We start from the raw sequence: 17,275 nt of genomic DNA, 5'->3' as shown, positions 1-17,275 counted from the left end.
GTTACTGTGAACGGGGACCACTACAAAATTAAGAGATTGAAGTATTTTTTATTGATCACGAACTGGAAAATACTTACGCATTTTCCCAGGTGTAATGGATACATCAAAGTTCAAAAAGTATATGTAATTACTGAAAAATGTATTAACATGTAACAAGTTTTTTGATAAATTACGGTTATTATTATAAAAATTTATTACACTAAAATTTTTATATTCTATTTACTGAATTATTTTAATAATAGCAAGGGATAGTGGTTACATAGTGTGGGATGATTATAATGTATGTACAGGTGAACCATGCGAATTGTGCGAAACCAAAATCTTAATTTTTGCGATCAATATCCGTGTACCTGTTTAGATAAAGCTGCATTAGGCTGACCCGTGGTCCACACTTTCCGCCTAGTCCAGATTTCATAACCTTAAGGCACCTATAAGGGTAAGTATGAATTACCAATCATCCGCGCAACTTTTAATGTCGCCGTTTAAGTAATCAAAGCATAAGATAAGAGACTTTCGAAAGCATGAATTCAGATTAAACAGAATATACAATTGAGGCGAAGGCCACGCGCTGGAACCTATGAGGTCATTCAGCGCTGAAAGGAAAATCTAGTGTTTACTATGTGTAACAGGAGGAAGAGGAATGAAAGGGCTCGCAGCTGCAAAGAACCCTAAGCAGGCTAATGCCTACAGTGCACCGCGTGATGTGCGCAGACGGTACTAACCCCCTACGGAGCTGCATATAGATTGGAAGGAATTAAAAACATAGGAGAAACGTAGACAAAAACCCGCGGACCACATGCAGTCTTGAGCGCCATGTCTATACAGATGAGCATCCACTGTCGTAGAATGTCATTTTTCAGGCCAAATTATAGTACCCGAGCTTCAAAGTTATGATTATTCGATGAACACACACACACATACATATACATACATACATACATACGTACACACAAATATTAACCAGCAAATATCGTTTAATATCGAATTCACTAAACGTTGGGTGTAACTTATTCCCAGCGTATATATAAATTCGATATTAAGCGAGATTTGTGGAATAATGTTGGCGAAAATAGTCACGCGTATATATGGCAAAATTCTAATTTTACGTGTTTACATAATAAACCAAATTATCGTATATTCCAAAGGCTTTATTTGCACGCTTTGAACACCCATTTATTATTCTCAGATACGTAATGAAACTGATAAATATTCAAAGATACTTTACTAGACATCACGGAAAATTAAAATCCTGATTCCCTTGCTAGTTCTGGCTTGCCTTTGCGCTTCATGAAGCTTATTTTCTGTGCGGCACCAAATGTTTTTAATCAATTCCTTCCTATTCTCAGTTTCCTGTCCGTGGCTCCTGGTTCCTTGTTGCTCTCTCCAGAACACTGTGATTGTGGGCATACCATTACTGCAGGAGCAAAATGGAATGGGATGGAACATAAAATTTTGGCCAGAGGCCAAGCACTAAGACCTATTACGCCATTCAGCGCTGAAAGAGTTAAAAAGGTTTATTTTTGTTTTTCGTTCCTTCTATACTTAACTACTCGTACTGATTACCCTTTCCTTACATATCCATTATCCATTTCTTTCCCGTTCTTTAATTCCTTTTTCATTCTCCTGAATATTTTTTCACTTAGCCCTATCTCGTCCATATCATATCCATCTCTCCAATGGCGTCCATGCAACGACATTATCTAGAAGCGCCGTACCTTGAAGCTTCCTCCCATGTTGCTTCATTCATTTTAGCTGCGGCTTCGATCACACCCTTACGTATTCTGTAACTTTTCTCTATTTCTGTTAGCTCCTCTCTTTTGACCGAGTCATGATATCAGTATCTATATCACCATTAGGTCCTGCCACATTCTGTAACTCTTTTTTTAAACTCGGTCTTCTACCTGGATATGCGTCAAAGGCGAATTATGGAAACCATCCTAAGTTCACTAACTATGGACGGATTTTCACAATGTGAACGTCAGTAGATTCTACAAGCGTGTCAGTAAATCATAAATGTTATAATTTAGGTAGTATAAGACAATACAAAAGGTGTAACTAAGTTTATATAAGTTTATATATATATATATATATATATATATATATATATATATATATATATATATATATATATATATATATATATATATATATATATATATATATATTCTAATCCAAGAATTCTGGGCTAACAGCACGAAACGCTCGGATAACATTAGAAAAAAATACGTAGGGAATTATTTCATCAAGTTCTTATTTTGGATAATTGCTACAATAAAACTGTGAGGACGTTTGATAATGAAAGCGACAGGAGGTAAGAATTCCCTAAGAAAACCCGCCAAATCAGCGTTTAAAATATTCAATGTGAACGAAATCCTTTCCTATAATAATACTAAGAAAAAAACAAGCCTTTGAGAAATTGTATTCAACAGAATAACAACAAATGGTTTATAAAATGTCATGTTTGCATGTGTGGAACGAGTAGGGAATTGCATGACAGAGTAAATCAACATGATTTATTCAGTCAGAACTGGCTAGAAGACTGACGTCTTTCTTGTGTACCTTAGTGAAATATCACATACACTTACTTCATTGGTCTCTTAGTAATATACCAAGAAGTAGTGATGCCGTATCTAGAATCCTTTTAGAAGCTACATGAATTTATCGGAAAATTCCGTTAATGTCCTTGACCTCTTTTTGGTCAACTAATTACCTGGGTCAATCCAAGACAGTTGTGCTTCAACTGAAGAACGACCTCAAGTGTAATGCCCTCTCGATAACAAAATGGTTTTATACCCCTTTAATCTTATTTTCTTTTTTTTTACACCACGTTTGCTTTGTATTCTTTTTGAAATTTCATGTAGTTTGCTCGAGAATGCCTTAGAGTAAAGGTGTTGTTTCACTTTCCTCGTGGCCGAATACTCTTCATACATATACATATATATACACATACATACATGTATATAAATATACATGTATGTACATATAATTTATATATACAGTATATATGCATATCTATACATATATATACATGCATTGGTATGTATGTATGCATGCACGCACAAGTGTAAACAGGTTCATCATCAATATGTTTTTTTTCCCTGCATGTGACATTATTATCGATGAGGAACAAGGTTTTAAGGATTTTTTTTTATTACGAGCATGAACTGTTCTCAGTCTCTTCGCTTCGTGTTTAGTTATAGATAAAGGAAATTTATATAAGAACATCGATTTTACCAAGACCAAAATATGTTTGACGTTTTCACGAATTTAAGAAAAAAAAAATGGTTTTGAAAAGAATGATACTACCAGCAGTTACTTCCCTTATTTCACAGAGTAATTTGTTTCCTCTCTCTCTCTCTCTCTCTCTCTCTCTCTCTCTCTCTCTCTCTCTCTCTCTCTCTCTCTGGTGTGTATTGATGTACGTATATGTATACATACATGTAACTGTAATAGCCACAATGCCCTCTTAACTTTCTCGAATTCTTCGCGCTTTTTTGGATACGCTTGTCACTACAAAGCCTTAAGATCCAAGTGCGAGAAATATGAAGAAATTCTGATGCCCGGTAGCAGGAAACGAACCCGGGTCCACTGATCAGAACGAGGTACTATTGTCCGCCTGACAATGGCATCAGAATTTCTTCATATTTCTTGCACTTGGATCTTGAGGCTTTGTATCCAAAAAAGCGCGAAGAATTCGAGAAAGTTAAGACGGCATTGCGGCTATTACAATTACATATGTATCTGGTAAAAGGTGACCAGCAGATTCTACATAATATATTTCGGCCTAAAAAGCAATAAAAATCGATTGTCCACTTGTCTATGATGGTGAAGATGGGTCTATTCTAGCTCTGATATATATATCTGAAAATTACAGGTTTAAGTATTTATGAGAGCCAAGAGACTTTTATCTTTCTCGAGCTCAGATGGACAATGGTACCTTGTTCTGATCAGTGGACCCAGGTTCGTTTCCCGCTACCGGGCATCACAATTTCTTCATATTTCTTGCACTTGGATCTTATGGCTTTATAGTGACAAGCGTACCCAAAAAAGCGCTAAGAATTCGAGAAAGTTAAGTGGGCATTGTGGTTATTATAATTACATATGTATCTGGTAAAAAGTGACCAGCAGATTCTACATATACATATTTATGTAACTGGAACAGCCACAATGCCCTCTTAACTTAGGAGGGTATTGTGGCTATTACAATTCCATACGTATCTGTTAAAAAGTGATCAGTAGATTTTATACACAAACACAAATACACACACACTTATATACAGTATATATAAGTTAATGCAGCCCCAGGTCGACGGAGTGAGTATTTTGATGATTTGCCTCAATACAGAGAATGAGAGGTAATGGAAAGGTTAGAGTAAGATTGAGAATTTTTGTTGAAGCGTCTTTTGAGGTCCAAAGGAAGGCAACAATTAAGAGGTTAATTGGAAAAACACCAGAAAGTATTGAGATGCCAAGGGAAATGCTGTGTTACAGTGACAATAGTGTGGTTGAGTGGCTGACAAAAGTCTGTAAGGCAAATCTTGATGAGGGAAAGGTTCTCTAAAGGAATGTGTGAGAGGAATAATTGTTGATCCTTTGAATAAAGACAAAGGACATAAAAATGGCATAAATTTTAGAGGCATACCATTACTAAGCATAACAGGGAAGGCTTATGATAGGATTCTGACCGCGAAAAAACTTGACAGATGGACTGAAGGGAGAATAACAGTGTGTTTTTGACACTGAGGGCGATACTGGGATCAAGTTTTTGTTATGAAACCGTTATGAGAGAAGTTTGAAACTAAGGGGAAAAACTGCTTGTTGCACATATGAACCTAGAAAAAGATTACGATAGAATCGATAGAGACACTGTGTGGAAGATGCAGAGCATGAATGATATGGAAGATAAACAACTGAAAGTGATTATACGTTTTTATGACGGGGGTAAAATAGGAAAGTGCATGCGTTGGTTTAAAATTGTGTTTGAAACAAAGGCCGCTGTCCCCATGGAAAGATGTAGCTGGAAAGTTCTGGCATAAGGAAATGAATTTGAATTTGAATATGGAATGGGTGATGACTGTAGATGATACTGCACTAATTTTAGTGAATTACGGTATAAAAGTTCTATCTTTTCCTCAAAAGGTTGCAGCTTTTAACTGTTGTCAGAACCAGGGTGTAAAGACAGAGTAAGCTAAAAAAGGAACAGGGAAAGTCTCGCAGTTTAGTTTTAGTTTTATAGTAAATTAGATCAATGCCACTGATATCTTCTTATCCCGTGAATGGAGATCTTGAATAACCACTGTGCTGCATTTCATTTAACATTTGAGCTGTGGGTTTAGTTAATTTATTGAAGACAGGATTATACAGACTATCTTATCATCCCGTTCGGTAGCGACGCATGGTGGTGGGTCCTAGTCTTGACCGCCATTGTGAAGGGCCACGTTGCTTGTTATACGATTCACTTGCCAAGGGCAGAGATTGACACCAGACTCTCTCAGCAGTATCGCTTCTTTCCACTATCACCAGCTATAGTCCCAAATCCTGGACTTCAGAAAACTAGCGAACTGGAGACCCCTCCACAGACGTAGCTAAAGAGAAATAAATTCCAAGTTTCACAACTTTATTTGTGATCAGATTTGCTAACCCTTGGAGTATCTGAAGCATCGGGAATTCTATAGCAAGAATTACCGAAATAACTCAGGATTCTGATACTTTTTAATTTACACGTACGGTTTCCGTTCTCCTCACAGGACGCGTACGCGAAGCCATCTTGGCTTGTAAAAATACGAGTATAGTCCTGACAACACAAAAGAACTTGCATTTCTGAACGAAAATGTTGAGGGGGTCACTTTGTAAGGTAACTTTCAATAATAATAATCGAGTGAATCACTTTTTACAATCAGATATAACCCACTACCTTCTACGCATCATCTGGAACTACCAGTTCTAATCTACATAATATCCCGTGATGCTTGCAAGACTACAGGAAATTTTTTAATATCACCGACAAAAGAGATTTTGTAATTTGCGAGACAGTCGATGTATTTTCAAAATACGTAGAAAACCCGACCTCACTGAAAAATTGTCCTAATCAAGAAGCCCTTTAACCTTTAAGGCAAGGAAGCCTTTAACCCTTAACCTTTGCAGATCCAGGACTACAGAGCCCCCTTTTTTTCTCTCGCAAGTCGAAGAGTGACTTGTGCGTTTGTTGGTGCGTTCAGCAGTTAAGAGAGAGACTTGGAAGACTCGAGTTTTCAACTTCATTTTAGACTCATTTTAGCTGCCAAGTCTTTTCAGCAGGTAGTGCAAACTGTCAAGCCACTGAAGAAGGCGTTCCCGTTTGAGTGATGTTTCTCAAAAGGGAAAATTAAAAAATCTTACCTTTTTAAGCCAGTTCTGACTGTTGATGCCCTCAATTCGTGTGTACACCATGAGCTATGAGAGAGAGAGAGAGAGAGAGAGAGAGAGAGAGAGAGAGAGAGAGAGAGAGAGAGAGAGAGAGAGAGAGAGAGAGAGGATAATATATGCGGAATAGCACTGAACCGAAGAAATACAATCTCTTACAGACATGTTTCTTGAAACCTCGCTGAGGTGGAATTCGTTCTGTGCACTTGGTTGAGGCGGATTTTTTTTTTTCTTATAACCTCAATGAGGTAGTACTCTCTTATTTGAATAGTGACTCTTATAGAAAACTTTTTTTCAAAAGCATAAGAAGAAAAATACAGCAATATCTTTACTTGTTGTTCCTGTCGCCTTTGAATAAAACAAAGAATTTTTCAGTTAAACTATCATGCATTATTTGAACTCATTTTAGGCTTAATTTCTCCGATGAATTGTCAGTCATTTATCAAAATGAAGAGAGACGTTTCATATATACTCATGGAAGCAACGAATCAAACAAAACGATCGTTATGTAAACAAATGCTATCGTGATCTCCCTCATCCCCTTCTTCTTCTTCCTCTTATGCAAAAGCAAACTGCATGACTCAGCCACCATTGAACTTATTGATTACTCTTGCAAGGCTTTTAACCCCTGACGAAAAAAGAAGAAGGGAAGGAACAATACTCTAAAGTATATCTAGTCTCCAGAGAGCAAGAAGTGCATCGAAATAAACAGACACATGCTACCGCCTACGACAAGAACTCCCCGTCTCTCTGGGCAAAATATATACACGTGTATTTTTTTAAGACAGCGAACGGTTCCTTGGGGAACTTCAAGCGTCTGCCTGATTCGTTAACTCTTCCTCGAACCTAAATGAGTTCTCTGTCGCAAAATACTAATCACTTTATCTTTAACCTTACCTCCATTTGAACTCTAACCCATGACACTGGCAAAACGGAATTTTTACCAGCATCCACCACTGTCGTCACCTCCTCGCCGCATTAGTTGGAGGAGGCATGCACGAGCATGCAAGAGAAACAAGCAAACAGAATCATCGTATATATAAAACTTCGGCCAGAGGAGGGCACAGACAGTTTGGCTCTGGCCTTTGTGCGGTGTGGATGTGGCGGGCTTGATCTCCCGCCCCGTTGACTGACATAAGAGAGAGAGAGACCAAGAACACCTGTTATAGGCGGAAGAACTATTCCCCGAGATTTCAAGGTAAGGAGATTGGAGGCCCCGTTTAAAACTCGCTCTTTTTTTTTTATCTCTATCTTTTAGGCGAACTTTTAATCAGTTGATCGATTTGTCGTACAAAATCCAAAAGAATCTCTCTTTTCTCTTTGGCGTGAAAATGTAATTTAAACATGCTTTGGACCTTAAAATGATTGTTTAAACAATGGAGAACGCTTTAAGATAGAATCTGAGAACATTAAGAACATTATATATATATACATATATATAATATATATATATATATATATATATATATATATATATATATATATATATTTATATATAAAAATATATATATATATATATATATATATATATATATATATATATATATATATATATATATATATATATATATATACTGTATATATATATATATATATATATATATATATATATATATATATATATATTATTACTGAAAAAATAATGAAAGCTTATTCATTAAAAAAACATAACAGGAAGGGTCGTATGTGTGGCCAAAATTCGCCTCCAATCTACAACTTTATATATGATACAGGAAATATGTGAAATCCAGGGATTTCACCAAATCCCCAGGGAATCTGTGAAATGAGCAACTCGCTTCGGAACATTTGATCGCAAAGGGCTGGTACTAAACACGGCGAAACAATGTAGATAAATCACTGTTTCGACATGTTTAGTACTAGAGAGTTGGCCATCTCACAAATTCCCTAGGGATTTCGTGAAATCCCTGATTTCACATACTTCCTGTAACACACATATATATATTTTCGTTGCATCAGTAAGTTTTTTTTTTCAGGAATCTTCATATCGTCGTAGTTTTTTTCCGATTCTCAGGCGTCAGTGTTCGGTGAAGAATGGACAAACTTTAATTTTCCATTTATTGTTTCAGCACACTATGGCGTTTTCAAGTGACTGCTGGTTCACAGTTTCGATTACCAATAATTTTCTCTCTCCTTGTGGACGGAAAAGTAGACCTAAACAGTGACTGGTCCAGGGATTAAGGGGATGAGCCACTTTGGAGGTCGAAAGCTTTAGGTCTAACTTCCATACGTGGAAGAATATTCTAATGATAAAACAGTATAGAATTTACTAAATGGTCGTGCATGAAATTTATAAATGCACGTCAGAGATTACTCATGAAAATGATAAAGTATGACAAAAGTTATATTTTTCTTCTTCTTCTTCTTCTACTTTTAACATCTTTTTTAATATTTTTTTGTATTTACACAAGCATTCTTTTGAAGGACTGTGATTTGGCTTTAGGGTAGACCGTGAAAATCCCGATCGGCTGCCCTGCCTGATCAAGAGTTATATTTCAATGTATAATAAATAGTATGAGTGTATATATCTTCTTTATAAATGTTATGTGCTTATTTGTATAGAAGCATATTTTTGCAAGTACCAACTACTAGACGGCATGTGAGAGTTGTTACTTGTGCTTCCCAGGGCGCTCTGGGATTTCTTGACTGAAGCGACGCGTCTATCTCTGGGGGCTCCCTGTCTGTTCTGCGTTCGCTCGCGCTCTCCTCCTCCTGCTGGAAGGGAGTAGGTCATCAGACTCTTGCTGGATATTAAGAGTCGGTTTTTGAATGGCGATGCTGACTGCTTCCGCTGTTCAAACACAGCCATAGTTACTTTCTTTGTGGATGATCTGCGCGCCTTCAGTCAATTCTTGTAGGGATGGTTGCCTATCATTTGCAAACAAGATATATACAATCGTACTATTTATTATCCATTGAATATAACTTTTGTCGTACTTTATCATTTTTATGAGTTCTCTCGCGCGTGCACCTATAAATTTCATACACGACCATTTAGTAAATTCTATAAGTACTGTTTTATCATTAGAATATTCTTCCATGTGTGGAAGTGACACTTAAAGCTTTCGACCTCAAAAGTGGTTCATCTCCTTGATCCCTGGACCAGTCACTGTTTAGGTCTACTTTTCCGTCCACAAGAAGAGACAAATTATTGGTAATCGAAATTGTGAGCCAGTAGTCGCTTTAAAATGCCATAGTGTGATGAAACAGTTGTCGAGACTTAAAACAATATATGGAAAATAAAGTTTGTGCATCCTTCACCGAAGATTGACGCATGAGAATCTGAAAAAACTCTGATATGAAGATTCCTAAAAAAAAAAAAAACTTATTGATGCCACTAAAGCAATTGCTTTTAACGAAAATTTCTCAAGAAAAACTATGTCCAAAAACTAAGCCCAAATATATATATATATATATATATATATATATATATATATATATATATATATATATATATATATATATATATATATATTTGTGTGTGTATAAAACCTTCCACAAACAAACAAAAATAATAAGGCACTAGTGTTTTGGCATGAATTATGTGCAACATTCGACTGTTTGTCACGACATACACACATACGTACAAACACGCACAAATATACAAACAGAAGTGCAAAAATCTGGCGATGACAGACCCGCCACTTCCGAACCTGTAGGTTGAATAATGCGGGAAACACAGAAGATTGCAGAGAGTGCCAGTCTCAAGGAGTAAATGATACGAAGGATTAATGAGACTGATTGATACTTTAGTTTATAAAATCCAGAGTATTCGTGAGACAGTGAAAAAGTTAAGTATATCTTAGTTTAACCAGACCACTGAGTTGGTTAACAGCTCACCTAGGGCTGGCCCGAAGGAATAGATTTATTTTACGTGGCTAAGAACCAACTGGTTACCTAGCAACGGGACCTACAGCTTATTGTGGAATCCGAACCACGTTATGACGAGAAATGAATTTCTATCACCAGAAATAAATTCCTCTAATTCTTCATTGGCCGCTCGGAGAGTCAATGTTGGGCCAACAGCGTGCTAGCCGAAAGCTCTACCCACCCTCCCATGAAGAACTGTGGGATAGCGAAGCCTGGCGGGTGCAACAATGCCAAGCGGATGGAGGTGGTATGCAATCAAGACAATCTCTGGACAGAAAGCTTTGATTTAACTCTATCAAGAAAAAATAGTATTATATGAAGTAGACTTACCAATGTCCATCATATGATCTTCTCTAAACATGCTTTTGTTTATTATTCCCGAGCCCAAAATTCTCAATCATTATTACAAAGGTGAAAGGACGATAAATGAAGAAAATGAACCCTGTTTTGTCTGCCCAATTCAAAGATTCTATACATATTATACATATCCCCATTTAACATCATCCTCGAGATTAACTGAGGACTGAGAATGAGCTTCTGCAGAAGTTGAAATGGAATATGAACGGGCGTGTATGTGTGTTTGTGTGTGTGTGTTATCTGCCTACACATACAGACACATGTGCACACAGCACACAGTGCCGTTTCGCACATACGGCTCCCTTCTCCGTACTAGAAATCACTACAAAGGCACCAATAACCAATGCATTCCTGGCCACATCAAAACAAACACTTCCCAGCCATCGACCTCCAGCATAAAAAAAAAAGAGGGAAAAAATGAATCAAAACAGAAACGTGAAAAAAAAAAAAAAAAACTCAGCAACGTCTAGAAGATCAAAACAAACAAAGCAAATCTGGGCATCGACCCCTCAATAAGAAAATAAACCAGAAAAATAAACGGCGCGTACCATCAACATCTGAATTACACGCATTATCCTGTTGAGCTCTCTGCTGTACTGTAGCTTCGGCGTCTCTTAATCCGCAGCACGAAGATCCTACGGTAATGTTTTCTTTTGCAGTTCTTCCTTTGTTTCTTTTGTCGTGTCAGACGGGAGGGAATGGGAATAATATTCAGAGCGATCGAATGCAACCCTCCAGAAATGCCTGATTACCAGCTGCGATTCATTGCTATTCTTTGCACGCTATGACGTATATATGATGATATGACTATCATTACTAACAATAGTAATATAATAAGTACTGATATGTCTTAATAGTTACTTCACTTATCCCTCCGAGAGAGAGAGAGAGAGAGAGAGAGAGAGAGAGAGAGAGAGAGAGAGAGAGAGAGAAGGTTGTGTCCTTGATAGATAATTTATAACTGAACAATTACGAATACTCAAATAGCTTCGAGGAAACCGCGTGCCCGATTACAGAACAGAAATCAATAGAAGTACGGTTCGTTTACAAGTCGTAACAAATACAAATAAGTGTTTCTATAACTGTGGTTGTTAATATACATGAATTATATAACAGCTGGACATAAACATGAGCGAGGATACCAATCTAATTATAGTTAAGTATCGCTAAAAATAGGAAGGTAAAACTATGTCAACAGAAAATGTCTGTACTGGTCATTCCTGTACCCCCTTCATCGAATGATGTCTAGAACCTACTGAGCAATGTAAAAGTCTACTTAATTGGACCTACAAGATGTACAAGACGGTTGGAGAAGGAAGACGTACAACAACGATAAAAGACGAAACGTTCAGCAAAGAGAACTAGTCATCTGAAGAACGAACGGGGAGCCGTTGCAAAGACTGCTTCCAACCGAACAGAACTGGCTGACCTCTGAATCGAGAGCCACTTCATACACCCGCATCAGAATGCCTAGTAAATCTAGCGGCTGAATTGAATGTTTCTGAACGGGACAGGCCCTTGATTCATTGCGGAGGGCCATACGAAAAACAAGAGAGATTACATCTCCAGACGGAACTGAGGGATGGTCCCGATATACGACGATAATGAAACCTGCTCCTTAGCAATCTTGTAGGGCGTGATGAGAGGACGCCGATCTCATTTGACGATCTAACGACCTCCGAATGGGCGCTCATCATCGTAAATTCATCGAGGGGAGATTATACGAGATTAAAGGGAACGAGGTGAACTCGGGTGATCTCACAGGAAGTCGGTTCCGCACTCAACCTTCGCTTCTCAGCCATTAATCACAGTGGTCATAAATTTCGCCAAATTGTGGTGGGTGTATGTGTATGTATGTATGTATGTATGTATATATATATATATATATATATATATATATATATATATATATATATATATATATATATATATATATATACTGTATATATCTTCCACGATATCATTGGCTCCGTCCACCTACACAGAATGCCTATCAGCAAATCAGCAATGCATCGAAAACCGCTGTACACGCAAGGACAGCACCATTCACCCCTATCATGCACGCACCCAGTCTCTCGCTCCCTGGGTACTGAAGCCTTTTCTCAAGTGTTATTGAACTATTTTTAATTAAATATTTGATTCTACTAAATATAATTCTGTTAAAAGAAATCGCAAAACATTTTCCTTTATGGGATAGCGTTTATCAAAATATAATGTGGTGGACACTAAATGTAATGACTTATATTCCTTCTGATTTCATGAAATAAAAATGAAATTACTTATATCCCTTCTGATTTCATGAAATAAAAATAACACGAACACTGCAAAAGAATCTTTTATTTCATGACAATACGAAACGCAAGATCAAATTTACATTTAACATCGTTCAAACACGTAGGGTAACTGAGTAATGCTTAGATTTCAAAAAATCATGCTGAATATTCAAAATTGAAAACCTGTTTTTTTATTTAATTACAAAATCCTGTGTAGAATTTTGAAGAAAAAAACAATTTAGAGAAATGCTAAAACATTCCCTAATACCCGTTAAACATTCAGCGAACGTAACCAGTCAGAATATTCAAAATCATTAGTGTTGTTCCTCAAGGAATGATAATCATGTTTGCGAAAACTCGTTACTTGACAGCATACGAAAAGATTAATTGAACGAACACTTTCACTGAGCAAAGACGTGAAGGATATTAATAACAACACATAATGAGGAAGGGTTGATGGCAGGGGAGGTTTTATGTCCCGGTTAAATCTTTGGTTGATTAGATGTTTCTGGGAAGAGAAAAGAGCCAGTGATCTCATGGGCAGTTCTTCCATGAAGTTTCCTCAGAGTTGGGGAGAATCGCTGGAGGTTATTTAGCATTCTTTCCAGAAATTGCACATTTTAAAGCTATGATATTATCCGCAATCGTTAATATGCTTCTTTCCACAGTCGAATTTTATTTTAACAGCCAACTTCGCCTTACAGCTCAGGCAGAATTGGTTCGAGAATTTAGAAGACTGTTGATAAAGAATTCCTCATCGCAAGCATTATGTGTGTGTATATATATATATATATATATATATATATATATATATATATATATATATATATATATATATATATATATATATATATATATATATATATATATATTTTACATGTGTTTACGTGTCTTGCTAGTAAAAATGATTTGACGTTTTAAAAGAAATGAGAGAGAGTAGGATTTGAAACACGTCGGAGCACTGGCCTCTACGCAATTTATTTTGACTTTTATTACCTTCCTCCCTTCAAGAGGCAGAGATACCTACCAATTCTTTCGTGGATTCATTCATTGTTAAAAGCTGATGACTGGAGGCTCTGCCCAAAACCTTAAAGACTTTATACTGAACTGAATATTTGCATTCATCAGCAGGATCCCTGATGTTAGAAAATTCGTGATTTGAAAGTTCCGCGCCAGTTCTGTAGCTGACAGCTCCATGGCTGTCGATTCGAACTTTAAGGAACCAACCTATGTGACGATCCTATTAAACTTACAAATAGCACACGAGGTCTCCTGCTGAATTGCGAAGAGGGATGGAATTATTTCTGTACGTTCTGTTAAACCCTAATATGACGCTGCTGACATAAGCAATGAATTGGGTTTATGGCAGTGGGAAGAGTGAACAATGTTGCAATTGGACTGTAGAAAAGTCTAGGGCTAACAGCCTCACACTTACCCCTAGGTTCGAATGCCGTCTGGAAGACTGCAGGTGATTTCAGATAAGGCCATCTTCACTTTCATTCATTTATGCTTATTTAAGTACTTCTTCAAGCGTGAACACCAATGAACTGAAAACAACAATACCAAATATAATAATAATAATAATAATAATAATAATAATAATAATAATAATAATAATAATAATAATAATAATAATAATAAATAATAATAATAATAATAATTTAAATACTTCTTCAAGCATGAACACCAATGAACTGAAAACAACAATACCAAATACAGTAATAATAATAATAATAATAATAATAATAATAATAATAATAATAATAATAATAATAATTTAAATACTTCTTCAAGCATGAACACCAGTGAACTGAAAACAACAATACCAAATATAGTAATAATAATAATAATAATAATAATAATAATAATAATAATAATAATAATAATAATAATAATAATAACAATAATAATAATTTAAATACTTCTTCAAGCATGAACACCAATGAACTTAAACAACAACAATAATAATAATAATAATAATAATAATAATAATAATAATAATAATAATAATAATAATAATAATAATAATGACAGTCATTACGCCTGAACTGTTGGCTTAGCAATATATTCTACTCATAAAATGGAGCCAGTGAGAAAGACAGTTATCCTGAGGACATTTTCATGATAGGAAATTTCCAGTATCCTCCAAGACTGTTCACTCTATTTTCAGTCTGATTGAGCTTTTGCAAATCGTACCTTGTGTGTGAACAACTTTATGTTTAAGCTCAATTAAAATGTTCTTGACATTCTGTAATCTTCTCAGGTCTCGCTGCTCGTTTCCATTCTTGCACGCTTTACGTGTTTTAAACGTATCACGAATTGCAAGCATAAAATATACCACTTCCGTTCAATCAGCACAGGAATGATCAGGAACAAAGAAAACAATAAGGAAAGAGAAACTACACTTCATAAAACAAGAAAGACGGTAGTGAGTTCTTGAGCGTACAAGGGAAGGGTACAAGAGACTAAAAATCCTTGAAAAGGCTTGAGTAGAGAAGAGCCTCTGGGGTAACGCCAAGAAGTGCTACCAGTCCAATTTGCAACAAGCGCTTCTTTTATTTACTTGTTTATTTATCTGCTTTTGTATGAAGCTGTTAAGCAGACGCTCGGCCCTAACATATTCAAGAGGAATATTATGTGACGACGGCTTCAGGACATTTTTTGCTTGTTACCCCATCCAAGCAATAACCAGAGCCGAAGTTGCTGAGCTTTGTCGATCGCAGAAAACCAACGGTATAGAGACCTTGAATCGAATACCATTGAATCTGTGATACTTTCCAGCAATGAAAAATTTCCAACTTTTCAAATACATGAATAAATAAATATACGAATTTAGTCGTCCGTTCATAACCATATTGAGTCCATTGTACTGTAGTGACTATTACGCTTGTTGTCTGAGAGAGAGAGAGAGAGAGAGAGAGAGAGAGAGAGAGAGAGAGAGAGAGAGAGAGAGAGAGAGACTTAAGACAACTTGACGGCGTTCCTTCTTGGAATTAATCATAACTACTTTGAAGTGGAACATTGACACTTCTTGCCATGAATACTGAGAATTTTGTTTTGCCCCCCATTCTGTTCTCCTTCAAATGAGTTTGTCCTCATGCCAGCAAGGTCTCCGCTCATTTACCCAAAAATGCAACCAATTTTCTGAGGAGCCAGTTGCGCCGCACCGCCAGAGACCGCCAAATTAAGGCGTAACTTGAACAGAGCTCGAAAGATCAAGCACCGGAATTGTGTCGAGTTGTTCCAGTGAGATGAACCCAGTACGCTTATCCATTTTAACCCTCGTTTACCAATCGCGACTGCGTAATCTCGAACGCGAGTTCAACGAACGGATTTACGCGCATCGTCTAACGGGGTCGCTTCTATTAGCAACTATATGGGCGTAACTAGGGCGTAGGCGGTCAAATCGGGCCGAGAGCTTTGGTGGATTAACACCCCCCCCTCTCTCTACCTCCGCCTCCACGGGGCAACCTTTCAGAAGTTTAGGATTTCTGCGCATCTTGTTTTGTTTTGACGTCGTGTGTGTTTTGAGAAGAGGCGCTGAGCAGAGGCTCAAAGGAACACGCCATATTTAGGTGATGAAAGCCCTACTTCTCAATATTCAAGGGAGAGAGAGAGAGATGAAAGCCCGTAATTAATGACATAAGTCATATGACCCACCAGTACGTTCCACATTCTGCATCACTTCACAGGGAAGATTTAGTTGAGAAGAATGGAGTCGGTGTATCTGAGGAAACACCAAGAAACCGCTGGTTTTTCAAGTCGATGAGACGATCATTATTTGCAGTTAAATGGCTACAAATGATGTCATGTGCTCAGCCCCTCTTATGAATCCACAGCATAAAAACTGGACTAAAAAAAAAAGTGGGCCCTCAAGTTCAAATAAAAAAAGACAGGCAGTAGAGTTTGTGGCATAAAAGGAGAGGCGATCAGTCAAAATAAATAAAAACATACTACTGCCAGATTTCAAAAAGAACAGAGATGATATAGAGAATGAGATACAAAGTATATAATAGATTATTGGTGAAGGGCACCAAGCGGCAAGAGATAGCTATAAAAGAAAGGAATAGGAGAATCATTTCAAGTCTAATCTGCAGTTACAGCGCTGTATGCCTCTTGGAAGATTTGTTCCAGCTCATCTGGACTTGAGAAAGCAATATGCATGCGTTCGCGATGAATTCTTCAAAGCTATTACTGAAAATATAGAAGAGTTTAATTTTTAAGAACGTGGTCATTTCCTTGTCAATTCTATTCTTTTGGTGATGGCGCCGCAGACCTCCGAAATTTGTGACGCCAGCTGTAGTGTTTACTTCAAGCAAAGATTTATCAGAACTCTTCCGAATGGAATCGTGGAA

General features: G+C 36.9%; 2 protein-coding genes across 2 annotated transcripts in view; both read left to right on the top strand.

Moving 5' to 3' along the window:
- Positions 1-5,585, top strand: part of LOC136851792 (uncharacterized) — a 50,954-nt gene extending 45,369 nt beyond the window's left edge. Inside the window, 2 exon segments of the mRNA XM_067126107.1 lie at positions 5,140-5,183; positions 5,390-5,585. Of these exon segments, the coding sequence (XP_066982208.1) occupies positions 5,140-5,183; positions 5,390-5,585 (240 nt within the window).
- A 1,881-nt stretch (positions 5,586-7,466) lies between these two features.
- Positions 7,467-17,275, top strand: part of LOC136828044 (cysteine-rich secretory protein 2-like) — a 95,326-nt gene continuing 85,517 nt past the window's right edge. The window contains exon 1 of the mRNA XM_067085729.1: positions 7,467-7,600. The gene's annotated coding sequence lies outside the window, so the exon portion shown is untranslated. The remainder of the gene's footprint in view (positions 7,601-17,275) is intronic.

The sequence above is a fragment of the Macrobrachium rosenbergii genome, chromosome 3, assembly GCF_040412425.1.
Source record: "Macrobrachium rosenbergii isolate ZJJX-2024 chromosome 3, ASM4041242v1, whole genome shotgun sequence".
Taxonomy (NCBI): Eukaryota; Metazoa; Arthropoda; class Malacostraca; order Decapoda; family Palaemonidae; genus Macrobrachium; species Macrobrachium rosenbergii.
Note: the sequence above shows the minus strand (reverse complement) of the source record. Positions and strands in the feature narration are given on the sequence as shown.